This window comes from Salmo salar, chromosome ssa01, assembly GCF_905237065.1.
Source record: "Salmo salar chromosome ssa01, Ssal_v3.1, whole genome shotgun sequence".
Taxonomy (NCBI): Eukaryota; Metazoa; Chordata; class Actinopteri; order Salmoniformes; family Salmonidae; genus Salmo; species Salmo salar.
Window position 1 is genome coordinate 20,390,019 of NC_059442.1, and position 27,911 is coordinate 20,417,929.

At 43.5% G+C, this 27,911-nt stretch overlaps 1 protein-coding gene across 2 annotated transcripts; it reads left to right on the plus strand.

The window, feature by feature from the left end:
• Positions 1–736: 736 nt before the first annotated feature.
• Positions 737–27,766, plus strand: LOC106573499 (filamin-A-interacting protein 1). 2 transcript variants are annotated; one of them, XM_014148638.2, is made up of 6 exons: positions 737–1,474; positions 14,675–14,975; positions 15,331–15,504; positions 15,878–16,056; positions 22,747–25,750; positions 26,433–27,766. In XM_014148638.2, exons 2-6 carry the CDS (start codon positions 14,682–14,684, stop codon positions 26,643–26,645), a joined length of 3,864 nt encoding a protein of 1,287 aa, XP_014004113.2. In that variant the 5' UTR covers positions 737–1,474; positions 14,675–14,681; the 3' UTR covers positions 26,646–27,766. The 2 variants fall into 2 exon arrangements, with proteins under 2 accessions (XP_014004113.2, XP_014004230.2); XM_014148755.2 differs by lacking the exons at positions 737–1,474; positions 14,675–14,975; positions 15,331–15,504; positions 15,878–16,056 and adding an exon at positions 17,483–21,767.
• The last annotated feature ends 145 nt before the right edge of the window (positions 27,767–27,911 follow it).

Sequence of the window (27,911 nt, forward strand, 5' to 3'; positions counted from 1 at the left end):
CCATTCTGTTTGTTTCTGTGTGTGGTGTGTTTGTTCTTTCATTGTGCAAAACATTACGTCAGCACACCACACCCACACAAGTGACAGATACATGTACATGTGAACAGAAGTGTTTGAGGCGACTCAGTGACCTAACACGACACAGGAAAAAGCAGAGGAGTGGATGGCTATTCCTGTGAAATGAGAGTTTCTGTTCTGTTTTTGTTTGTACTTAGTGATTTGATGACATAGAGAAATGGATATTCCTCTTGTTGTGTCCTTATTTGGCTCTATGTCTTTCACCCATTGTAGGCTGTGCTCCAGATTCTACAAGTCCCTTTCACATGTCCCAACAGCAGTAGAACACCCACAATGACCTCACAGCAAGTCCAATCATACCCATCGACACTGTAAACAATATACTGTACCACACATTTAGCTCAGCAAGCTAATTTAGTTTGTTTTTATGTGAGTGGGCCGGGTGGTAAGCTGTCTAACTGCCAAAGTCCTGAAGAGCCTGGCAGCCCCAGCCCTAGCTAGCTTAGAAAATGGTAGTGACTTGGACTGCCAATGGGTTGGGGTGGGTTGGGGGGGCTGGCTGTGCTGGACGTTCCCAGCATGGGAGAGAGAGAAGTGGCATAGCTCAGCTGTCAGGAGTGGAGAGGGGAGCAAGGGACCCAGCCAGACAGCCAGCCTCCAAACCAAACGGCTTCAGCTGCTAACAGCTCTTAGTGACTGCAGCATAGTAGTTAAATATAGACCCATGCTTTAGCCTCCGTCTCCACACTGAAAGACTGGGGACAAAGGAGGAGTAAATGAAAAGACCTGGACGTGTGACAAAGGACATCACACTGCTGCACCTCTCTCTCCCCGCTGAGCAACGGCTCCTTTCAAACACAGACAGAGTGGGAGTGGGAACAGAACTGTGCCTCCATGATTGCCTGTCTCCCTCCTCCGCCAAGGCTTTCTCTCCTTTATTTTGTCTTTCTCACCCTCACTCCCTTGCATTCTCTTTCTGTCACAAACACTCTCCCACTGACTCCTCAAAGAGTGTATATCTTTGGCTGACTTACAGAGAAAGAAAAAAGGGAGTGTGGTGAGAGAGCGAGAGAGAGAGCGAGAGAGAGAGCGAGAGACAGAGTAAGACAGAGAGAGTGTAAAGAGAGAGCGTGCATGAGAGAGGGGTGAGAGGGAAGTAGGGAGAGTGGATAAGCGAGTAGAGAGAGAGCGAGAGAGAGGACTAGACCCAGCTCTCGTTGCTGTAGCATTTCCTTCTTGACCTGGAATCCTAGAGGAGGAGAAGTGAGAGAGCAGAGCTTGTCCATGGTGATGGTATTCATTCTGTAGCAGGGCAGCTGAACAGGAGTAGCATTAAGAAGAGCAATAAGAAGAGGTCTTCAGAGGACATTCACATAGAGAAGGGCAGACTGAGTCACTCCTGTAGGATTACCTTAGGCACCACTCCAAACCTAACCCTGGGGACCAGAAAGAACAGGTAAGAAAGTACAGCTTACTGTCTTCTACACAGTGTGCCTCAGTGAAAGCATGCTTCTCTCATCTCTACTCAGTGTGGGAAGTTAGACCATGTGCCCGTGCCGTGGCAGGAGATAAACTTATCAGCTGAAATGCTCTAGTATTATGAGTTTGAAGTGTTGCTGGACTTTGTCAGTGCTGTTCTGCACAGATATACTGTGTGAAGGAACACTATTTCAATGGACTCTATCTGCCTGCTTTGTGCAGTATGAATGGGTTAAAATCCATGCTGTCCACATAGATTAAAACACATTGAGTTGATGACATGTTTTAAGAGAGTAAAGGCCTTTTGACTGTTCTCAGGAGGTAGAATGGTCATTAGGAGTTAGACACTGGCACTGAGACAGCACACACAGGAAAGACAAAGTCATGAATGTAATGTACCCTATAAATCACAACTTATTCCTCTGTCATTGTTATATAAAAGCAGTGTGAGAACCCCTTCTAGTGTTATACTAGTAAGAAAAGCCTTGTGAGGACTTAGAGCTGACAGCGTAATCCAGACAAATAACGTTCTCCTGAGATATTTAGGCTGGGAGATAAGGAATAACTAATCCAGATTCCTCCGTTAACATTGGGAATGGATCGTCTCCTCGAACCTGGGGGGGGTTTCAACTTGTTGTGAAACAGCATAATTTCTACATGGTTATTCATTCCTCCATGTGAAATGATTTCATTTATCACCAGGCCATCAATCATAGAACATGCATGTACATGCATCATAAGAACTAATCCATTTGTCAAGACATACATCACACTGTTTAGCTGAGCCAAATGAAATGTGCAAAATATCTCTCTTTTAGAGGGATTGCAAGAAAAGGGTTTGAAAAGGGTTCTTCGACTGTGTCTATAGAATAACCCTTTTTGGTTCCAGGCAGAATCCTTTTGAGTTCCATGTAGCACATTCTGTGGAAATGGTTCTACATGGAACCCCCTAATAGTTCTACTTGGAACCAAATGGGTTATACCTGGAACCAAGAAGGGTTAATCTAAGGGTTCTCCTAAGGAGACAGTCGAAGAACCCTTTTAGGTTCGAAATAGCACCTTTTTTTCTTAGAGTGTTCAGGCATACTTTAAGTTAACTGTCATCTATCTCCTCAGCACCTATCTGTCTCTGTATTGCTCCTAATGCAGTCCAGCTCTGGAAGAGAGAGGAGAGCTAATTGCTCACACTCCAGCTGATGTGGTCCCCTAGCACTTAATAATATCATGGTAGATGCAGGGAGGAGGGGAGAGAGAGAGAGAGAGAGAGAGAGAGAGAGAGAGAGAGATCTGTCATGAATATTTCTGGCACTTTGTCCAGGTCCGGGATAAGGAGATCCTTTCCTAATGTTAGTTTGAGTGGTTTACTTTACACTTGAGTGTTTTGTTTCCAGGGGTTACCAAAGTTCATTCACAGTTCATTCTTTTTACAATGTTTGAAGAGTTATCAAGTCAGACTTATCTATTCAGACAGACCAAGCTATGTCATTGGCTCATACAAGTGGCACAGGTGCAGAGAGAGTATTCGCTTACTCAAACTGCGTCCCTCTCCACTGAGATGCCCGTCGCCTCAAATCACCTTATGTCACTACATTATTATGATCTTGCATCACTTACTTCTGATCAGTGAGATGATAAGGACATGGCTAAGTTATGAGGTAATGTAGCTCTTTCAGCAGTGGTAGATTGGGAAAGAGATACCACTCCACTGTGGTGTTAATCAACCAGGCTTTTCCATTGACAACATATTGTAGCACAATCATCAATGGACAGCCAGTTCTTAATTGTATTTTTTATAGCCTGCATAGCGATTCTGGTAGGATGTAGGCTACATCATGCACTTGGCTTGGAAATGTCTACAACATTAGATAGAAAGTATCCAATGTTGTAGTTATAGAGAGGGAGCGAGCGTATATGGTAAGGGTGATTGTATCTGCCTAGCATGTGTCCACTGTCCAGTGCACTGCCATCAGCACTCTCTGGAATGATCTGGTAACAGAGGTCTGCTTCACGTGGTCAACTCATCGCTTTTGGGAGTGGGCCAGACTGTAGCCTGTAGTGTGTTGTGGGAGTGGGGGAGGTTGGAGGAGTGACCCTGGCTCTGTCCCTTGTTGAGGCCAGACAGAGGGAGTTGGGCTGGGGCTGGGCACTATACTCCCAGTGGTCACTGTGGTGCAGACTTCAGACCTACTGGGGAGATTCGGCAACAGCTGTCCCCGGCACGTGTCACCCCCATTTCTATGACACTAACCCATGAATGTAGAGAATGCGTTCCAGACCTTCTGGGATTTACATAGAATAATGCTTCTTCCATTTCCATGTTTTGATGTGTAAAGGAAAACCACAGTGCTTCAGCAGCGTACATCGAATGACCATGCAGCTAGTGGGCTTTGTTCTCTTATAAAGTTCATAGTAAACCATCTTGACATTCTCCAAATATTGTGACTAGAGAAGTCCTCTCCTTCAATGTGATATCTTAAAGGAATCTTTTGAATCCTAAGCCTTCTGTATGTCACAGATGTATCTATATTAATCGCCAGTAGCTTGGGATAGTGATGCTATTCATTGCAAATGGTTCTGGCCCTATTCCAACTGACCTTCGCCCTCTCTTTTCACTAGAAAAAGCTGTCATTCCAAGAACTTCTTGCTGAACCTTTGAAAGGTTCAGGTAGGGAGACTTTGAATTCCCTGAAGTGAGTCTTATTGTAGTAATCAGTGATCTCAAGTCAACCAGGCTGCGTCTCGCTTCCTCTCTTCCTCCCAGTCAGTGGGGGAGTGACATCATGATAGACTGCTGGAGACTTCCATTTTTTCTGTGATGTCATTTATTTGGACGGTTTTGCACATATTTGCTGACCGATCCATGATTCAGAAATAGAGCTGCCTTATCGCCCTGGGTTCTCAGTGTCTGCACTGGCTGACTGTTGGAGCTCTTTTTATGAAATGTTTATTTAACCTTTATTTAACTAGGCAACTCTTGAGTTGGACAGACGACTCAAGTTAGGCTAAATGTGTATAACTTTTTTTCAGCAGTGTGAAAGGGTCATGTAATGTCATGTAATGTCATGTACATCACACATGCCAGATCAGAGCAGACCATTGAAATTGTATGTAATTATGGCCTAGTGAGGGGCGCAACTTTGGTTTTAGAAGTTGGGGGGACATAATATATATATATATATACACTCCAAACAGCCTACCTGACCGCTCGGAGGCGTCCGCATGGTCCTAAAGCACGTTGTTGCCTCGTTTTGTATCACATTCCAATGATAAAACTGGAGGGGACAAAAAGTGAAAGTTGTGCTCCTGGGCCTAGTGTATGTGAGTGTGCTTCACCCATGTGTAATTTGCAACCTCTATATGGTCTTTATGCAACATTCAGAACATGCCTTGTTCCCCGCCCCCTTAGAATCTCCTTTTAAACATGATATCCAATCATGTCATGTTACTCAAGGAATTTGGTGCTTGATTGGTTGGTGTCCATTTACAGATTCTGTAAGCCTACTCCATGCTGCTCCCTCAATAGATCAAGTGAATTGGGTTGCTACCCAGCACAGTAGAGTTGTGAATATCATATCTGTTGGCTCTTGGAGACATACAAGCTTCGTTCAGAGCAAAAGGAGATAAATATACACATGTAGAATCTTAATTTTATCACCCTGTTTCAGGAAAACTTGCAATGCAGGAAATGTAAAACGTGCATTGTATGAGGTTGAAAAGGGCTTCTGTAATTTCCTCTTTGAAATGTCAGACTTGATTTTCCCTTACGAAAAATGTATCAACCCCTACAAAAATGTCCATCAATTATAATCCACATAATGACGCACATCTCCTGTTGCTGCAGGATTATTTTACTGCTGTAGCAAACTGGCTCAAATTAAGATCCTACATCTGTATGTGAATTGCATTGCCTTTGATAGGCCTACAGTGTACAGTATTAGGGCCTACTAGCTGCACCATCTTCATCTACTGAAGGTCCCTGTACAACTTCTGTCTCTCATGTATAGATGAATTCGGAAGTTTACATACACCTTAGCCAAATACATTTAAACTCAGTTTTTCACAATTCCTGACATTTAATTCTAGTAAAAATTCCCTGTCTTAGCTCAGTTAGGATCACCACTTTATTTGACGAATGTGAAATGTCAGAATAATAGTAGAGAGAATGATTTATTTCAGCTTTTATTTCTTTCATCACATTCCCAGTGGGTCAGAAGTTTACATACACGCAATTAGTATTTGGTAGCATTGCCTTTAAATTGTTTAACCTGGGTCAAACATTTCAGGTAGCCTTCCACAAGCTTCCCACAATAAGTTGGGTGAATTTTGGCCCATTCCTCCTGACAGAGCTGGTGTAACTGAGTCAGGTTTGTAGGCCTCCTTGCTCCCACAGGCTTTTTCAATTCTGCCCACACATTTCTATGGGATTGAGGTCAGGGCTTTGTGATGGCCACTCCAATACCTTGACTTTGTTGTCCGTAAGCCATTTTGCCACAACTTTGGAAGTATGCTTGGGGTCATTGTCCATTTGGAAAACCCATTTGCGACCAAGCTTTAACTTCCTGACTGATGTCTTGAGATGTTGCTTCAATATATCCACATCGTTTTTCTTCCTCATGAAGCCATCTATTTTGTGAAGTGCACGAGTCCCTCCTGCAGCAAAGCACCCTCACAACATGATGCTGCCATCCCCGTGCTTCGCGGTTCGGATGGTGTTCTTCGGCTTGCAAGCATCCCCCTTTTTCCTCCAAACATAACGATGGTCATTATAGCCAAACAGCTCTATTTTTGTTTCATCAGACCAGAGGACATTTTTCCAAAAAGTACGATCTTTGTCCCCATGTGCAGTTGCAAACCGTAGTCTGGCTTTTTTATGGCGGTTTTGGAGCAGTGGCTTCTTCCTTGCTGAGCGGCCTTTCTGGTTATGTCGATATAGCACTCGTTTTACTGTGGATATAGATACTTTTGTACCTGTTTCCTCCAGAATCTTCACAAGGTCCTTTGCTGTTGTTCTGGGATTGATTTGCACTTTTCACACCAAAGTGCGTTCATCTCTAGGAGACAGAACGCATCTCCTTCCTGAGCGGTATGATGGCTGTGTGGTCCCATGATGTTTATACTTGCGTACTATTGTTTGTACAGATGAACGTGGTACCTTCAGTCGTTTGGAAATTCTTCCCAAGGATGAACCAGACTTGTGGAGGTCTACAATTTATTTTCTGAGGTTTTGTCTGATTTATTTAGATTTTCCCATGATGTCAAGCAAAGAGGCACTGAGTTTGAAGGTAGGCCTTGAAATACATCTCCAATTGACTCAAATGATGTCAATTAGCCTATCAGAAGCTTCTAAAGCCATGACATAATTTTCGTGAATTTTCCAAGTTGTTTAAAGGCACAGTCAACTTAGTGTATGTAAACTTAGTTATAAGTGAAATAATCTGTCTGTAATCATTTTTGGGAAAAATTACTTGTGTCATGCATAAATTAGATGTCCTAACCGACTTGCCAAAACTATAGTTTGTTAACAAGAAATTTGTGGAGTGGTTGAAAAACAAGTTTTAATGACTCCAACCTAAGTGTATGTAAACTTCCGACTTCAATTGTATGTGTCTTTCTTCTGTCATACATGACACTGTTGGGACACCGTGGCCCTGGTGTATTAAAATACCTGTTTTTGCTAATGGTGGAAACTCATTGAACCTCATCTGCAATCAGAAGACTGTGTATGTAATGTGGTGATGAAGAGGATACAACGAGTAGAAACCTGGTAGGGAAAGTAATATTCTGCCCTAGCAGGATGACATGTCAGGTGTAAGAAATATTGATGCAGAGTATAAATAGAAGTAGGTCAGATCACTAGACAAACTGTACCATGGCCAATATACATATACAGTAACCAACAGGACTGGGACCATGTTAGCAGAGACCATGTCATCTAGTATTTAGAAATTCTAAGTGAAACAAAGTATTATGAAATTCCAAGTGAAATAAGAATATATTGTAAACAGAAATTCCATGTGTAATTTAGTGATATAATACCAATCAACAAGAAATATGTATACCGTAAGTGTGTTCAGCTGTCTCAACCGACAAAAGACGTCATCACTCTTTCGTTTAACTAAATTTACCTCTGAAACACGTCTGTTATGTAATATTTGACCCTGAAAGGTCACTGTTTGTCTGCAGAGGAATGTGTCTGCAGAAAGCTGAGACATACCAGTCTGTAGCAGTACATGGAAAAGAGGGACTTGTAAAAACAGTATACTAACATTTGATTCAAGACAATCTCTGTGACAGTTTTGAGTCAAGGTTGATTGAAACATCCGTTTATTAAAATTCTGATATTCTGATGTTTTCCTTGTTAAGATGGAAGAGCCTTTGGACCCCACGGTATTTGATCAGGTCTGCAGGCGTGGTGCGTTGCCAATCTCCTTCATGCTGAGGCACAGTTCCCAGCCCATATTTAGTCACGTTGGGTTCATAGCATGGCTACCCACTGGGCATGGATGTCAGTTCAACATCTATTTTTGATTTACATTTGGTTGAGTTGTCAACTAAGGTCAATTCAATGTGAAATCAACCAAAAATGTTACTATGACATTGGATTTAGGTTAAAAGTTGGTTGAAAAAAATATGAAATTGCCTTACGTTGATTACTTTTTGCAAATCCAATGAGTTGTCCACCTTGATTCAACATCATCACATTGAAATGACGTGGAAACAACACGTTGATTCAACTAGTTTTTGCCCAGTGAGTATATCAAACTCCCCCAATCAAACTATACGTTTTTCCAAAGAGTTCGGAGGGCCCCTGGAATCCCGACAACTGCTGTCACTAGTGTTTCAGGGAGCAGGAGCTATCTATCAACTAAGGCTGACATCACAGGCCAAATCAGGACCATGTAGCCATGCAGTCTGGCAGGGACCTCTGGAGGAGCACTGAAAGAGGAGGTACAGGTCTCACACAAGCAACAACAACAACTCTAGACAGGTCTGGGAAAGAGTTCACATCCACTGGCTAAATCAGGCCCTCCAACGAAGTTTGTTTATTTTCACGGTATGTCCACACACCTTGTGGTTGAATTTGGATTGTATGTAGGTGGTGTAGCTGTAGCCAAACATTTTTGCTTTTCAATGATCATTTGAGCAGTATGTTGTGCCCCAACCTAAAGCGGTTGGACTCCCTTTCAGTGAAAGGCATCTGTTTACTTGCTGATCACAGCTAAAGTGATAGGGCTCCTTTTTCTCCAGCATGGACCAGGGGAACGTGTGTTGGGGTCGGAGACCCTATAAATACCCTGAGTGACAGCTGGCCATGACCGTCAGGGTCTAGCCTGGCTATGTGGGGGTAGACATGGGATCCAACCTTACTTTAGTCCCATGCCTTCACAGGCCCCACAGATAAATAGGCCCTGGCCTTCTCATCAGAGGGAACTTGGGCGTTTGATGCAGGCAGTCAGACAGTAACGTACTACAGATGACTTGGATTCCATGGATTTGTGGGCATGCTGGTCAGGGGTACCCAGTGAGGGCTCATTGTCCATTAGCCAGCTCCCTCCATATCAGGGAAGAAGGGAATGCAACATGCAGGAATGGTATGTGAGGCTCAGAGGCCACGTGGCTTTGGAATCCCCATTTGCCCTCTTAGAATTCACTTCACTCACAACAGTTGCAAACCATTGAGCTGAAACGGAGAGCCATGCTGTAGGAATCTGATTGAAATTTAAATAGAAAACACAAAAATTGGAAGGAGTTAAGGGTATAGAGAAGGTTTTGTTATCATTACGCCTTGGTGAAATTGGAGTAATAGATCATTATCCTGAAATGGTCTATTTGAACAGTGTCCAGTCAGCTATCTATCTAACCTCAGTTCCATGTGAATGTTGAGCTTTCACGGCTTAACTCCCAATCAGCTCATTACCCTTGAATCAAAGTAATGCATGTTCCAGCTGATAGCATTACACAATACATACAGAACTGTGGGAATAAGAACCGGTTTAATTAAACTGTGCTAGAGGAAAAATAAATGTGTTCTTGGAGTTTGGAATCATAGGTGGAAGCCAAAGGAGCCAGAAGTTGGAGCTAAAGTATTTATCCAAAGTTAAATGGAGGATGAAGCCCAGATTGACTAGGGAGAAGTGATACTGTACTCTACAGAGCTGTTGCATAGTTACATATTGGAAGTGTGCACGTACTTCAATAAGAAATGCAAGTTTTACATTGAATGTACTTAGGTTCATGTCCTGACCATAAGTTCAAAACAATATCTAGAGTTTTGTTCTGAAGTGTGTGAGAGAAGTAGGTGCTTTCAAAATATGGTCTCCATCGATTGTGTCTGATTCCTCTCTGACCTCTTACAACCTCTCTTAACCCACCTTTTAAACCAGACGAAGACCACATAAACGTGGGGTCAGTTGAGAGCCAGTGGATTGGTCACTGTGTTAATTCTTATCTCAGTGGTTTACAGTAATACTCAGTAAAGCCTATCGATCCAAACACTGTGGTGAACAGTGGTGTAAAGTGCTTAAGTAAAAAATACTTTAAAGTAGTTTTTCTGGGGTATCTGTACTTTACTTTACTATTTACAAAACACCAGTCTCAACATCAACAGTGAAGAGGCGACTCTGGGATGCTGGCCTTCTAGGCAGAGTTCCTCTTTCCAGTGTCTGTGTTCTTTAGCCCATCTTAATTTTTTATTTTTATTGGCCAGTCTGAGATATGGCTTTTTCTTTGAAACTCTGCCTAGAAGGCCATCATCCCGGCGTTGCCTCCTCACTGTTGATGTTGGGAAACTTCCGGTTGGGGACTTGTGAGGCGTCTGTTTCTCAAACTAGACACTCTAATGTACTTGTCCTCTTGCTCAGTTGTAGACGAGCCTCCTACTCGTCTTTCTATTCTGGTTAGAGCCAGTTTGCGCTGTTCTGTGAAGGGAGTAGTACACAGCATTGTACGAGATCTTAGGTTTCTTGGAAATTTCTTGCATGGAATAGCCTTCATTTCTCGGAGCAAGAATAGACTCTTTGTTTCTAGCCATTATGAGCCTGTAATCGAACCCACAAATGCTGATGCTCCAGATACTCAACTAGTCTAAAGAATGCCAGTTTTATTGCTTCTTTAATCAGCACAACCGTTTTCAGCTGTGCTAACATAATTGCAAACATTTTTTTTTAATAATGATCAATTATCCTTTTAAAATGATAAACTTGGATTAGCTAACACAACATGCCATTGGAATCTAATCCTTTGCTGGAGTCAAGTACAGTATAGTACTGTAGATGTTACATCATCAAGGCATAGAGTGTAACCTTGGTACCCCTTTATCCTTGGCTGCACTTGTCCTGGCAGGGCTGAGGAGTGGCATAGCAGTGGGTACTGGGTAGTCTACTGTGCTAGAGAAAATCACTCCAGTTAGACTCAATGTGATGTTATTATACTGTAATGTACTACAGGGCATGGAAAGCAGTCTGAGCAGCCCAATTCAGCACTTGAGATGGCTTTTCTTCTCTCTTATTTTGGAAGATCTTTTCTTTCAACCCTTTCTTGCACCTGGACCTTTTTCCAGGAAACATTTCAGATTAGGGTAGATTCGTTTCAGACGCCATTAAGTCATTCTGATCAGTAAGAGCTCTGCAGAGTCAGACCGCTACTAAAGAGGAAGATAACCAAATCCCTGAGGAGTGAGCTGAAACCTCCAGTGAACCGCTGTCAGAACCCTGTATCTCACACATACATACAGTACAGTCAGGCCTGCTTTGCTCCCAGTCTCATAGCTCTCCTTGTGAACATCTTGTTTTCATCGAGGTTAGAATGAGTTACTGTTCTTTATTGATGTTCACAGTCCCAGTGTTGTGCTGTTCTGGCTGTGGATTGCGTTGTTTCAACGGTCCCAAGGAGGTGGGTCACACACCTAATTGAGCCTCAAACTGATCTCAGAGCAGAGAGAGCGGTGGAGTCGTGTAGGAGAGAGAGAATGTGTGACATAGTTCTGTGAGCTCACTCAGCTCAGGACGGCTCAGAGGATGAGTCAGGGGTCGTGTGACATCACCTGCAAGGGAATTGTTCCTTATCTGTCAGTAATGATAAAAGTACTGATGTCATACTGTACCAGAACAGGATCACAGAGAGAACACTTGCTCACAGTAAGGGGACTGTAGTTGTTCCATTAATAACAACTCATTCAGGGGACTGTAGTTGTTCCAATAATCACAACTCCTTCAGGGGCCTGTAGTTGTTCCATTAATCACAACTCCTTCAGGGGCCTGTAGATGTTCCCTTAGTCACAACTCCTTCAGGGGACTGTAGTTGTTCCATTAATCACAACTCCTTCAGGGGACTGTAGTTGTTCCATTAATCACAACTCCTTCAGGGGCCTGTAGATGTTCCCTTAGTCACAACTCCTTCAGGGGACTGTAGTTGTTCCATTAATCACAACTCCTTCAGGGGCCTGTAGTTGTTCCATTAATCACAACTCCTTCAGGGGCCTGTAGTTGTTCCATTAATCAGAACACCTTCAGGTGACTGTAGTTGTTCCATTAATCACAACTCCTTCAGGGGACTGTTGTTGTTCCATTAATCACAACTCCTTCAGGGGCCTGTAGTTGTTCCATTAATCACAACTCCTTCAGGGGCCTGTAGTTGTTCCATTAATCAGAACACCTTCAGGTGACTGTAGTTGTTCCATTAATCACAACTCCTTCAGGGGACTGTAGATGTTCCATTAATCACAACTCCTTCAGGTGACTGTAGTTGTTCCATTAATCACAACTCTTTCAGGGGCCTGTAGATGTTCCATTAATCACAACTCCTTCAGGTGACTGTAGTTGTTCCATTAATCACAACTCCTTCAGGTGACTGTTGTTGTTCGATTAATCACAACTCCTTCAAGGGACTGTAATTGTTCCATTAATCACAACTCCTTCAGGTGACTATAGTTGTTCCATTAATCACAACTCCTTCAGGTGACTGTAGTTGTTCCATTAATCACAACTCCTTCAGGGGCCTGTAGATGTTCCATTAATCACAACTCCTTCAGGTGACTGTAGTTGTTCCATTAATCACAACTCCTTCAGGTGACTGTTGTTGTTCCATTAATCACAACTCCTTCAAGGGACTGTAATTGTTCCATTAATCACAACTCCTTCAAGGGACTGTAGTTGTTCCATTAATCACAACTCCTTCAGGTGACTGTAGTTGTTCCATTAATCAAAACTCCTTCAAGGGACTGTAGTTGTTCCATTAATCACAACTCCTTCAAGGGACTGTAGTTGTTCCATTAATCAAAACTCCTTCAAAGGACTGTAGTTGTTCCATTAATCACAACTCTTTCAGGTAAGAGGAGAGAGGCTCTAAGATCAAAGCTCTATGAAGTTTAACATATACAGTGCATGCACACACACAAATGCATTGATGACCTACATTAGCCATACTCAACAGGTGGACCGAGGTTCGGACCTGGACCCAGAGCGGGGTCAATACGGACCGTGGGTCCCGACCAAAATAAATAAATGTATATACACTGAATACACCAAACAGAGTTAAAAATCCTTCTTTAAGATGTCTCCTCCCCTTCATCTACACTGATTGAAGTGACATCAATAAGGGATCATAGCTTTCACCTGGTCAGCGTATGTCATGGAAAGAGCAGGTGTTCTTAATGTTTTGTATACCCAGTGTATATATATATATATATATATATATATATATATATATATATATATATATATATATTATATAGAAGAAGAAGAAGAAGAAGAAGAAGAAGAAGAAAAATCATTTTAAGAACTTAGTCCGGATTTCAATGCAATTTGGTTGAGAGTTGTAATAGTAGAATACACAAAGTACAATTTTGAAATTTAGTGCATGGACAGTAGCATAGAGGCATAAATATCATACAGCCCAAAAATGCTAACCTCCCCTGTTATTGTAATTGTGAGAGGTTAGCATGTCTTGGGGGTATGATATAAAATGCTAACCTCCCCTGTTATTGTAATGGTGAGAGGTTAGCATGTCTTGGGGGTATGATATTTGCACATCTGTAACTTTTTCAGATGCACACATAAGACATGGCAAAATGTGTTGAATTGTAGGAAATTAGCTTTAAAACTGGAAAATATTATTTTTGCCAACAGGAGGGGTGTGAACAGTTTGGGGTGGCATGGGTCCCGAGGTATGGGTTTGTTACTATGCCAATAAAGACAATATCCATCCGAACCTTTGATCGCAGGGAATTTGTGTTACCGGACCTCATATAGTAGTTGAGTACCCCTGACCTACACTGTTGACCTACACTGTGTGCAGTGCACTTGACCCCAACGGACACAGGATGACTGTACATGGATGACAGTACAGGAGGACTGTAAATGAATGCGATGTAACTAAAGATTCCTGTAACCTGGTCTTACTGTATAATATGGTGCATATAGACCATCATAGTTTAAGCCCTGTATTTCTTTTTGAGTTGGAACCCAGATTGTTTACAGATTAGCATGACAAACAAGCCAAACACCCAGAGGTGCTGCAAATGTTCCAGCGTCCTCCCATCCAACGTGTCACCACCCAGCATGAGATACTCTGTAAAAGAACAGGACATGTCATAAATACTTGTCAGGAACACACACACACCACACATATGCACACACACTCCACCACCACATGCACACACTGTCGAGTGATTTTGTATGTTGAATATTTGGCTAAGCTCGGATAGAAAAGAGAAATGACAGATGCAGGACATGCTGCCTTGGAGCACTCTTATAGTTGACCTCACACCTTATAATATTAGACACTTCCGCATGTAGTTCTAATTTAACCTGTGTGTCTCCTGTCATTGAATATAAGATGGTCAGAAAGGCACAGGAAGGGGATGAGGGAGGAGGGTTATGAAGATGGGTTTCCAAGGCCAAGGCCATAAAACCGACTGTAAGTGATTTGTCTACAGTCTGAGGAGTGTCCAGGATGCTTATTTGTATTCTCTCTCTCTGTATCTCTCTCTCTGTCTCGCTCTCATTCTCTCTCTCTCTCGCTCTCTCTCACACACACACACACTCTCACTTTTCACATGCTTTCAAGTGATGTTTGTACAGATTCTGTTACATTAAGTATATTGATTTAGATGACAATTTCCCTCACTTTTATTCACAATATTAAAATATGATTCCCTCTGTTATTTTTCTCTGGCCAGGTAGAGGATGAGGTCCAAGAGCAGTGGGGTGGAGAGCCCAGCCAATGGGGTACTCGGGGTCCCCCAGGCAACGCAAGACATCAACCAGGAAGAGGATGTAAATCTGCATACACCTATAAAGAGTCTGAAGGTCAAAGTTCAACCAAACATTGAGGAGTTGGTGGAGGAGGTGGTGGTGGTCTCTGACATAGAGAAGTTAACCGAGGACAGCTTAGGTACTAGTGACAAAAGACTGGGAATCATGAACCTCACTAAAAAGGACCTTCTGAGGCTGCTAGGGGTCATGGAAGGTGAGGTTCAGGTGAGACTGATTCATATTGATAAACTACCGTATGATGATATTGTACATAGCTTAATAGTTAACTGTGGAGTGAACCATTAATCTTGTCTGCTGGGATGTTGTTTACTTTCATTATCCACTAGGTGGAACCGATTGCCATGCTTAAGTAAACCCTTACAATATTTTAGTCCAAAATTAGATATATTCTTGTCTATACTACACCTCCCTCTAGTGGCTGATGTTGGTACTAACACACATTACATATCACAGAAAACCTACTCTTACCTTTCCTTGTAGAAGATTCTTATAAACAGTAACTTGCAAGGTTTTTTTCAAAGTACTAAGAGAGTGTGTTTTTTGTGTGTGTAACCCCCAGGCGAGGGAGGATGTTATCTGTGTGCTGAAGACTGAGAGGACACATCCGGAGGCTCTGAAGTCCCACTATGGTTCTGCAGCTCCTACCACAGCCCTCCAGGCCCTACAGAGAGACAGCCTTCTCACCAACACACAAACACACATTGACAATGTTTACCAGAGGCCAATGGCTGAGGTTAGTCACCAACAGTACTGACAGATACTTATTACCTTACAAACCAATAATATTCATTGATTGTAGTATTCTTTTTTTTTTCTTTTTTTTTAAATCAAATTTTATTTGTCATGTACACAGTTTACAACAGTTATAAAAGGTTCATTGAAATGGTTACGCGCTACAGTAGCTCCCTCAACAATTGCAGTACCATGTAATTCATACAGACAAATCTGGATATCAAATGTTGAAGATCATTAGTTTTACACATTTCTGCAATGAAATCTAACAGTTTTATTATACAATAAGGATGCATAGATCAACAAGACAGAAGTTCACTAGTTGACTGAATATTCAGAGTTACAGTCTAATGATCCTTCTGTGTTTTCCTCAGCTGGACCGTCTGCAGGATAAACACAAGGACACGTATCGGCGCATGCTGGAACAGCTTCTATTGGCTGAGAAGTGTCATCGCCGCACCGTGCACGAGCTGGACAGCGAGAAGCGCAAACATGCTGACTACATGAACAAGAGTGACGAATTCACTAACCTATTGGAGCAGGAGAGAGAGAGGTAAAATGATGAGGGGGAGGAAGAGAGAGAGGTCAGAGGATGAGGGGGCGGAAGAGGCTCTAGTTCATTTCGTTCTGACCCAAAGCTGAGAGAATTAAAGTAAGAAAAGGTTTACTCAGTATTAGGGCATAATGAAGTTGGTGATGAGGCAATATCTCTCAGTTCTCTTTCTCCCATGACATCATCTGGTGGAGGTTCAGATCAGGTCATCAGGACCATTGGGACCTAGTCTTCAGTAGTCCTAGCATGACTGTGTGTGTGAGAGGTGTGTAAGGACACAGTGAGCGGGAACCTCTCAAAGGGATCAGACATGAGAAAGAGAGAGAGAAATCAGCCTGGTCTCATAGACTAGACGTAAGATAGTAAACATACATCTGGAACACTCAAATCAGTATGATATGTTACGTTTGGTATGGTTACATAAGACAGAAGATTACTTAAGGCAAAAATGAAAGTAGGGTGTTTGGTTGGGGTGGATGGGTAGACGTAAAATGAGAACTTCTAGCAACCCAAATGTTGCATGTTCGAATCTCATCACGGACAATGTAATAATTTGAGTACCAACTATTTTCTACGTTGCAACTACTTAGCATGTTAGCTAAGCATAACCTTAACCCTTTAACCTAATTCTTTACCTTTACCCATAGCCTAGCTAACGTTAGCCATCTAGCTAATGTTAGCGTTTGCCACTTAGCTAACATTAGCCACAACAAATAAAAATTCATAACATATCATACAGTATGTTTTGCAAATTCGTAACATATTATTGTCATAAATTGTGATTCGTAACATATCGTATGAAATGAATGATGGACATCCACAAATGTATACATACCATACGAAAGGTAACATATCATTCTAACCTCTATACCAAGCGATGTCAGAGGAAGGCTCTAAAAATTGTCAAAGACTCCATCCACCCAAGTCGTAGACTGTTCTCTCTGCTACCGCACGGCAATTTACATTGACCCCCTTTATTATTTCTTTCTTTATCTTAATTGATTTACGCTAACTCCCTTGTGCTGGTTCTATGCAGACCCACTAGACTCTACCCACACACTCACTACACTGACACTCCAACACACACATGCATATTGACGCTACACACACTGTCATACATAATGTTGTCAATTAAACAGTGAATTGGGAATTTCAACAGTGTGCAGGCCTTCCTGTTCTATACTTTCACACAAGCTGTTGCTGCTACTCTGTTTATTATATATCCTGGTTGCCTAGTCACTTTTACCCCTAACCACATGTACATACAGTATTACCTAATTTACCTCAACTACCTCATACCCCTGCACATCAACTCAGTACTGGTACTCCTTGTATATAGCCTCATTACAGATTTTGTGTTACTATTTCCTTTTTTGTTATTTAGCAAATGTTTGTCTTACTTTTTAACTCTGCATTGTTGGGAATGGGATTGTAAGTAAGCATTTCACTGTAAAGTCTACACCAGTTGTATTCGGCGCATGTGACCAATACACTTCGATTTGATAATTGGAATCTCTCAGATTTACTTTTACTATATTACGTCTACCCCTGAGTCCAGGTTGGATTAAACTACTCACACAGAGGGATGAATGAGGTCATCTGACCAGTGTGTGCTGGTGTGACCTCACCCTACCCTCGAAGCCAAGCGGAACCATGACCCGACACGGTGACTCCCATTGACACTAATCACCACGGTTTATATGATACCTATCATATGGCCAGGACTTGTAAAGTCAGAGGGCCAGATAACTTTAGCAGACTCCACTGGCTAGATCCATTGGATGAGGCTTTTGCAGCAAGCACTATTGTTGCTTCCCAGTGCAGAGACATATGTGTTTGCTCTTCTCCCTGTGGGCAATGGGGGCATGGAGAACCTGTATGCCCATAAAGTCCAGAGCAGAGGTATTGCACAGTTTTAAATGTTCAGTTGTGCTGAGGGTTAATGCGTGCAGTACCAGCCGCCTCTGGACACAGACCATTTACTCTGGCTGATAGATGATGTGTTAGAACTAAGGTGTGTGTGTGTGTGTGTGTGTGTGCATGCGTGCCTGTGTAATGTTTGTACAGTCAACCTGCATGTGTGCACGAGTGTGTGCGTGTATGTTCCCCACACCCAGTCATCTGCAGGCCAGAGTGGAGCCCCAGCTGCATTTCATAAGCTATAAAACTTCAAACAGCATCTCCCAGACAGGCCCAATGTACTCTCAAAGCTCCACAGCCCCTTCTCCTTCCCTTTTATTGGACAACTCAGGAGACCGACCATGAAGGCTACATCACTGTCAGAAGAGCCGCCGTCAGAGACAGTGGGAGAGGCCTGGGAGAAGGAGAAAGAGGACAGAGGGAGATGAAGTACTGTACATTGGTTCCAAACAGTAGAACAAACTTGAAGCTTTGCCCAGGATGTGTTTGATTGACACCTGACTGAGGTAGACGCTGAACATGCCTAACCCCAGGCAGACGGTTTCACGCTTTGTTGGAGAGATAGCAACCGCATGATCTCCCTTTTAATGAACCTTCAGACTGTCTGATGAAAGCCTTCCACATTAACCAACCCCAGAGAAACAGTCAGTGGGACTGAGTTAGACTAGGCTTCATCAGGTGCTAGCTATGTACAGTACGAGACAGCAGTGACTTTCATTCTAAAAACATGGAAGAAGCTGGTTATGAACTATAAATTGTTAAATCCAAACCTAAGATAGTTTTTGGAGTTGACAGGTTTCAGTAGGTAGATCTACTTTAAGTCCAGTTGATCTTAATGTAGGTGTTAGCGGTGCCGGTGACGACCTCTGCCAGGTTATTTCACTGTCTTGGTTGGCCAGTGTTCAGCCTACTGCCCTCCACAACCTCCTCTTAGTGCCTACAGCCCTGTGTTTAAGATCTCCTGCTCCATCAGCACTGGCTGAGCCCACATTCCCCTTCCCTGGCCTGGAGTCAGGGAAGGGCCACGCACGCACGCGCACGCGCACACACACGCTTGGTAGAGAGTTGCCACTGTTTTGATGATTCTCTCTGTCAGTGCAAGGTGGGAGCAATCTGTCTACATGTCCATCCATCTCACACCTATTCATTTAAATAGCTCACTGACATGTGTGAGTGCAAGAAGAAAAGCGAAAACACATACAGGTCTTACACCAAACTACTGAAGGAATTTGGAGTGAAGGGGTTGCTAACTCTGCTCTTGACTTTGTTTACACATACAGTATGTTGTAAATTAGGGAATAGAAGCGTTGCTGCAGTTGACACAAGTTGTATTCATAAGAGAGGCATTTAATTAATGCCGCTAGCCATCATTGTGATCAAACCTACACCGGCCTGTGATCCAGACTTTGGGTGCTTTAAAGTAGCTTAGCTTCTGGTGCCCGTCTGTTAACACAACATCAATGAGATGTAGTTTATTGATTATGCTGTAGCTGAGCACTTAATGCTTTTTCCCCTCAAGAGCAGTGATTACAGTCCACGGCTGTGTTTTGACAGGCATTGGCACGGCGTCTCAGCTTCAATCCACAACCCTCTGACACGTACAAGCTGCTACGCCTCCAACTACATTCCTCAGGAAACACAGGATGAGTGAAATGCTGTTTCATCATGAACATGTGTTTTCTCAGGGACCCACTGTTGATTGCACCTGAACATGTGCTCAAGCAAGTTCAGGATCTCATGTTTATGGACCAAGTCATTATGAAACAATCATTTGACCATCCTGAATCCATGATCAAACAGAGCCGATAACGTTCCACCTATGTTCCGTGAATCCTAACATACCTGCAGTCTGTGTGGTTCATAACTCATCATGCTGGTGGACTAACTTCATTACGGTATAGTCTGGTTGTTTAAAGGTCAATGCTGCTACTTGTTGGAGACTTTGACTTGGCCTTAGATCACATGAGGGGCTCCTGAGGACATTGCTACACCTCTGATGGGTTTGACAGGGTAGCCGTTTGACCATAGTTACTACCTCCTGAATGACTTTCTCCAGGGAGATAGGGAGCTCTACTTTACGTCTGAAGGTCAGGTGTCAGTGACTTCTCCCCAATGTGACCTCGCCGCTGTAGGCCCAATTGACAGTGACATCATGCCTGTGACCTTTGTGTGGGGGTAATTTTAGATTGCCGATTGCTTAGGTGTCAATGACTTATGGACGTGGGTAAGCATGTATGAGGATCAAGTGGCACACTGTAGAGCAGGAGTGTCAAACATATGGCCCACAGACCAGATCCGGATGGCAAGCCCATTCAATTCGGCTAGCGGGTGGTTTGAGTAATTTAAAAAATATATTATTTTTCTATTATTATTTATTCATTTTTCATGGAAAAAAATATCTTATATCGACATTGAAATGACTAAAACCAAACTGTGTAGAAATGATAATGGCTCAAAAGTCTCTGTCCAGCTCACTAACAGTCATCAAAACCAAAGCTAGACAGTCAGGGAGTAATCGATGCAAAGCAATGGATAGAGGACTATTTTTAGAACATTTATACGATGTGAAATATAACCAATTTTAAGTGTGTTCCTCCAGACCTCGGTGAAGACCAAATGCGGCCCATGGGGCAAAATGAGTTTGCCACCCCTGCTGTAGAGGCTGGATGATACTCTGTACAGTAGGCTGACATGGTGATCTGACTTGGCAGTGGGATTTGAATGTTACCGATGCTCATAATCCTTCAACATAAACAAAGGATCTGCTCTATTAGAATCTAGAATTCAACGCATCCTCTGTATAGAGGTCATTTCACTGTAAGATCAACACCTGTTTTATTTGGTGCATGTGACAAATACATTTTTATTTGAAGTATGATGAGCTCTAAAAAGGGATAGTTAATTACAGATTCATTGCATTGCCATTCATTCTTGTTGAAGACGGAAGCTTCTTTGTTTGCCTGTAAGTTGTAGAGTGCTAGGCCTACAGTCTCTGTATTGATCCACACGGTCACCATATCGCTCAGAGTCAGCACCTCATAAAACCATTGTCAGGGTTCCCATCTGTCCGAGTGTTCATGGAGTCTGTCTCCTCACCTCCAGGGAGCGGAACTGGCTCATCCCTATCTGTTTCCCCCATTATACATCAGCTTTACACGGAGCAGAACGCAGATCCACTTCTCCCAAGGTGACACAACAGCAGACAAACTCACTGTCCTCTCTCCCACTGAGCTTAAAGCTTCCTGTCTGATCAGATCATTTCCTGTCTGTAGGCAGGGGTATTAGGAGATTAATCACAGGGCTACTTTGCATTGTTTTCCATCAACAGAATTTGGCTTAGCCAAAACAGCGCTGTGTCTATGGAGACCGCTTTAAGTAATGTAAGAAGTGTCTGAATCACTTGTGTACACAGGCTTTTGTAGGAGCCTGTGTGTAGGAGTCATTTCTCTTGAAACAAATTGCCTGTTAGTGAACACAGAAAAGGGGGGAAACAAATTAAGGAGGAGTGTAAAGAACGCCCTCATCTGACCAGGGTCCCTCCTACTTCCTCACAGTCTAAACCAGAGCCTCACAGATCTCTGCCTAACTGCCTATGGGTGAGTTGACATCACCAGCTAAAAGTCCGGTGCTACACACACAGCATTTATTCACCTTTCATTGTCCTGATGACATGCTTGGAATGTGATGGTAGAGTTCTTATGGAGAAATGCCAACTCTGAACTTGGAGTGGATCCTGTACTATGGCAAACATGTTAGACATGGACTCTCCTGTAGTTCATCTAGAATAGTGGGTAAGTTTTGGTTGGTGTTTAAGTTGTTTAGAGTGCAAATGTTTCTGCTGGTATAAAATGTACTACTGTCAGAAATATGTTTCTTGGTTGATATCCTAACTCAGTGTGAGATTTACTGTATATATAAAGTGTGCACTTCAGGCAAAAGATGGAGAGGAGAGTTCCCAAGACAACTTTGCATTCAGTGTGTTGAGATTCCTCACATGGACATGCACAGCATAAAAAGAAGCAGAAAGAAAAAGAGACCGCTCAGTGGGGGTTTAATCAAACTTTCACTCACATTTTGTTGTTTTCTCAGTCTTGATTCCAGCAGCAAGGACGGAAAACAGCAAGGGAGTTTTTGGCAGTTTTTCCTAGTGTACTAGATCGTTCAGTGTGCTGCAGTTCTTTGCCAAATTAAGTGTGCGAACCATGGCTATCTGAGCCAGAAAGAATTAGTGGAGGGTTCAGTGTCTGATCTGACCCATCATTGTTCCCTGTGACACAGTATCATGTGTTTTTTCATTAATCCTTCCTTATCCTGAATGCAGTAAAATAAACAGAGAGGAAATCAGGCTGACATCTACCAGGTTTATTAATTTGGAATATGAGAGAATCACTTATTCATCCATTTTGAATACATCCCAAAGAGTATGTAGCAGCAGCAAATATCAGTAGTCATGTCTTGTAAATAAGTAGTATCTTAGTGTTTAAGTTTCATGGCAGCTTACTGTGTTCAGTCACTCCTGTCATGCGAGACCAATTCTCTATGGTTTGACATTTCTGTAGAAATTCAAAACATTCTTGTGCTACAAAGTATCAAGCTTGGCTGAAGTGAATGATGTTTAAATTATATTTTTCTTTGTGAAAGATTAAATTGCAGAATGATACGCCATATAAAAACACTTACTTCAAGGATGTACAGTCCAGCAGAACAGTTTACACATCCTTAATGTTTTATATATATATATATATAATTAATTTTTTTATCTCTTGCCAGATTGAAGAGGTTGCTGGAGAATGAGAAAGCCTACCAGGTGCGTAAAGAGAAGGAGAACACCAAGCGTCTGGAGAAGGTGAGGGAGGAGCTGGTCAAACTGAAGTCCTTTGCCCTGATGCTGGTGGACGAGCGGCAACTCCACCTGGAGCAGATGGACCAGCAGAGCCAGAGGGTCCAGGAGCTGACCCAGCAGCTGTCCCAGAGGGAGCAGGACCTGAGCAGCGCCAGTGCTCGGGCCCAGGAGGACAGACAGAGGGCCCTGAGCTTGGAGGGTGAGCTGAGTGAGTGCCAGGCCAAGTTTACCCAGGAGCAGGAGGAGATTACAGCCAAGCTGGCCAGCCAGGAGTCCCAGAACCGCCAGTTGGATGTCAAGCTGTCTGGACTCACCCACACGCTGGAGGAGCTGGAGGAGAGCAACAGGGCTCTGAGGAGGTCAGAGGAGGAGTGCAATGGGGCTCTGAGGAGGTCAGAGGACAAGCTGGAGGAGAGCAACGGGGCTCTGAGGAGGTCAAACGAGGAGCTGGAGGAGAGCAAATGGGCTCTGGCGAGGTCAAAGGAGGAGCTGGAGGAGAGCACCGGGGCTCTGAGGATGTCAAAGGAGGAGCTGGACGAGCTGAGGGATAAGATCAGCAAAGGGGATTGTGGGAACTCTAACCTAATGACTGAACTGGAGAACCTCCGCAAACGGGTATTTGAGATGGAAGGGCAGGACGAGGAGATCACCAAGGCAGAGGCCCAGTGCAGGGAGCTGAGGAAGAGGTTGCAGGAGGAAGAGAGCCGAGGGAAAGAACTCAAACTGCAAGTGGAGAAGCTCCAGAGGAGAATGGTGGAACTGGAGAGACTAGAGGGGGCGTTCAATGCCAGCAAGGCGGAGTGCTTCCAGCTACACGCCACTCTGGAGAGAGAGAAGGACGTGTCAAAGGAGCTCGCCGACGAACTGGTGGCCGTTAAAATACGCATGAAAGAGATGGAATCCTCTGAGCTGAGACTGGAAAAGACTGAGCAGGGCCTTAAAGATGACCTGGCAAAGCTGAAATCATTCATTATGGTAATGGTTGATGAGAAAAATAATATGATGGAGAGAATGCTGTTAGAGGAGAAGAAGAGGGATGATCTGAGTAAGATGTTCAAAGTAGAGCAGGTCAAGGTCATGGAGGTGACTGAGAGATTGATAGAGGAGAGTAAAAAGCTCCTGAAGTTGAAATCAGAGATGGAGGCCAAGGTTGGGACCCTCACCAGAGAGAAAGGAGAGCTTAGCACTAAGCTCACATGTGAAATGGAAAAGAGCAAGGATCTGAGCGCCAAAGTCAGCCAAATGAACAAGAGGTTAGATGGATTGCACGGGGCAGAAAATATATCCACAAATAACATAGCAAAGAGGGAACTGGGAAGCTTGTCAGACGGGAGTTCGAAAGAGGACAACAGGGTGAAGGAGCTAACGTTTGAAATAGAGCGGTTGAAAAACCGTCTCAAGCAGCTAGAGATTGTGGAGGGCGATTTGATAAAGACAGAGGATCAGTACGACCTGCTGGAGAAAAAGTTCATGACGGCGCAAGACAAGGCCAACTTTCTCTCCCAGCAGGTGGAGGAGATGAGGAGTCAGATCGCCAGGATTAAAGCAATAGAGAATGGAGAGGTGGAGAGCCAGGAGGCAGACCTACAACAGCGCTGCAGGACAGATAACGCCAACACCAGAGACTTGCAGAATGACATGGTAGCCCTTAAGGAGAAGATCCATGAGCTGATGCACAAAGAAGACCAGCTCTCTCAACTCCAAGTGGACTACTCCTTCCTCCAGCAGAGGTTCCTAGAGGAAGAGGAGAAGAAGAACAACATGAGCATTGAGGTCCTCCACCTCACCAAAGAGCTGGAGGTGACCAAGCGCCACAGCCGCGCTCTACGACCCAGTCTGAACGGGAGGAGGATGGTGGACATTGCCATGGCGTCCACAGGAGTTCAGACTGATGCGCTGGCAAATGAGACGGCAGAAGAGGACACCCCGGCTGTGTTCATCAGGAAGTCCGTCCAGGAAGAGAATCACATCATGAGTAATCTTCGACAGAAGGGTCTCAAGAAACCCACAGAGAAAGCTGGTGGTCATGAACGCTACTCACCCTCTGCTGCCGCTGACCTCAGCATGAAGAAGTCCTGGATTCCCTGGATGAGGAAGAGGGAACTCATCCCTCAGGGTGGTAATCTGGACAAGTCTGTCCATATCAACAGTGAATCCATGCATTCTGACCTGGCCATGTCCCAGAAGCAAGGGCAGCCTTTACGCATCAGAGTGACCCCAGACCACGAGAACAGCACGGCTACCTTGGAGATCAGCAGTCCGTCTGCTGAGGACCTCTATTCCAGCTCCAGCTCCAGCCTCAGTCCCACCCTGCAGGGCCACCAGAAGCCTCGGATCACAATCATTCCCACCCACACCACCGCAGCTTCAAGGGGGAAAGCCAGCGCCGGGCCAGGGGGACCAGAGTGGGCCAAGTCCCCGGTCACCACCATCTCCAGGGCCAAGTCACCAGAGATCAGCAAGGCCTCCTCCTCATCAGGCAGACCCATATCACCCATATCCATCATGACAGTTAGCGCTTCTATGGTGTCCAACATGTCCACCTCCCCAGAGCCCCAGGAGATGACCATGGGCCGGGCCGTGTTCAAGGTGACCCCTGAGAAACAGATGGTCCCCACACCGATCAGGAAGTACAACTCCAATGCCAGTATCATCACCACCACAGAGGACAACAAGATTCACATCCACCTGCATGGCTCCCAGTTCAATAAGGGCCCCTCGGAGGGCCACAACAACACCACAGGACCCAAGGTGGTGGTTAGGCCTGTCGGCATGGCAACAGAGTGTAGCAGAGAGATGATGTTATCCACAGGCACGGTTTTGCGCTCCCCTCGCCATAGTGCCACTGTCAAAACCACACCCAGTAAAGTGATGAGCAGCATCACCATCACTGCAGTCACGTCCACCCCTGCCAGACCAACACAAGCTGTGGTGAGTCTCCTCAGTACATCAATTCACCTGGCTGTTATGTTAATTTGTTATTAACTGGTTCAAACTTATACTTTGAGTTGTGTTAACCCTATGCACCCCCAATTAAATTAGGAATCTAATAAAAGGAAATCAATGAAAATAATTATGTTTATGAACTAGCAAAATAATGATTTTGTAAGATTGTGGACATGTACGTTCCTTTCTGTTATGTAACATATTGATGGGCGACAAGGTAGCATCTCACTGAATGGGTGGTATAATGAGGTCTTTGTGGGGCAAATGGTAGCGTGACAGAGAGAGCTTTATCAACAGCCCTCCAGACAACAGAGCTCTAATGATGTGGCAATCTGCCACCATGTTACAATCACCCTGTCACTTATAGCTGCTGCTCAGTGTGTTCATTCTCACATAGACACACAGGACACAAACACCCTTACCGACAGAAGAAAGGCAGCACAGAGCCGGTAGGCTGCCATACACTGTAACATGACTCGCACCATTACTCCCCCACTGAGTTGGTCTTGAAAGGAAGACAGTTCCTATAGTAAATGTTCTCTAAGGGAAATGTTTTCATTGATATTACCCCTCAGTAATTGATTATTTTCTTCTACCCGTTTCTCTGTTGTGGCCTCCTCTTCTCTCACCCACTCTCCTCTTTCTATCCTATCCCTTTATCGCCCAGCCCGGGCATGATGCCCACCCACCCCGGGCAGGGCTCACCCGTATCCCTATGTCCAAGGGCCTGAAGACGGGCAAAGCCATGCTGGGAGCCCTGGGGATGTCTGGAGGAATGAGGCTGGAGCAGAGAGCAGAAAGCCAGTCCATGAGGATAGAGCTGAAGAAATCCACAATCAGCAGCACAACAGCCTTTCAAAATGGAGGGAAAAGCTGTTAGAGCCAGAGACACTAACAGGGAACAGAAGTCAAACAAGCTGCCAACCCATAGTAATGTTCTATGGGTCAGAGGTGCTCAGTATAGAGGCACCTGGAGACAGAGCGAGGGGGGATTTTCAGACAAGGTTAAGTCGTTTGGCTCCTCTCTATTGAGCAGGAGCCTGAGTTGATCATTGTGTTCTTGTCTAACTGAAAACAGTACACATATCTAATATATTATATTTTTAGAAACTATTTATATTCTGTTCTCAGTGTTTGTAATGTGGATGAAATCAACTTAACTGCCTTCTTTGATAACCGCTGGCATGTGTGCATTTTGTAAGGGGAGAGGCAGTGTGTATTGTCAGGCAATTCTGCTACTAACTGCATCATGTATTCGTTAGGGACTGCTTCACCTAGTGAGCTTTTCATTATGCATTTTTGTACTGCATTTAATACTGAGGCCATATCATTTGGTTTGCAGCAAATTAAATGTGTCCTTTTTATGTAAAGGTTTTTAAATAACATTTTTTTCTGAAAGATTACCTACAGCATATTCAACAAAGAATATTGTTATGAGAATACATGCAACATTGAGTGCACAATGTTAATGTTCTCGAACATTATTTTCGATGCATTTTTTGGGCAAGGCATCAGTTGAACGAGACTCACTGTAGTAATTAATTCATCTCACATTAATTTACTGACTAGGCAGTGTTTGTATTGACTTGCTGCGTGTTATGAAATTGGAAAATATATAAATTGGAAAATGTATCAAAACAAATGGCCATATACATCAATGCTTCTGCTGTGATACACTGGAGAGCCAAATTTTCACAGTCATCTTTCAATTGTGGAGCGCTCACTTGCCATAGAGCAATTAAAATCAACTCGTTTAACAAGCTGCCTGTGTCTACAATCACCAACCATGTGCCCTCTGAATGAAAGAATAATATTGTTTCTAATTTGCTCAATCGACCAATGAGAGACAATCAAACCAGTGTCATTAGATGGGTTTGTTGTGAGTCAAAGGGTAACTAGCCTGAGAGCCCCTACGGGAAATGTATAGAAATATAGGAATTCAAAATGTGTCAAAATATATTTTGTAATGTCTATGCCATAAATAAAATATTTCTAAATGTTTTAAATGTGTATAAAATATACTTGCCTTTACAGTATGTAACATAACTCAATGCACAAGCAATGAGCAATGCCAATTATAATAGAACACATTGAATTCATGTGCACATGATGAATCAAATGAAAGAAACGTAATTCTAATACATTT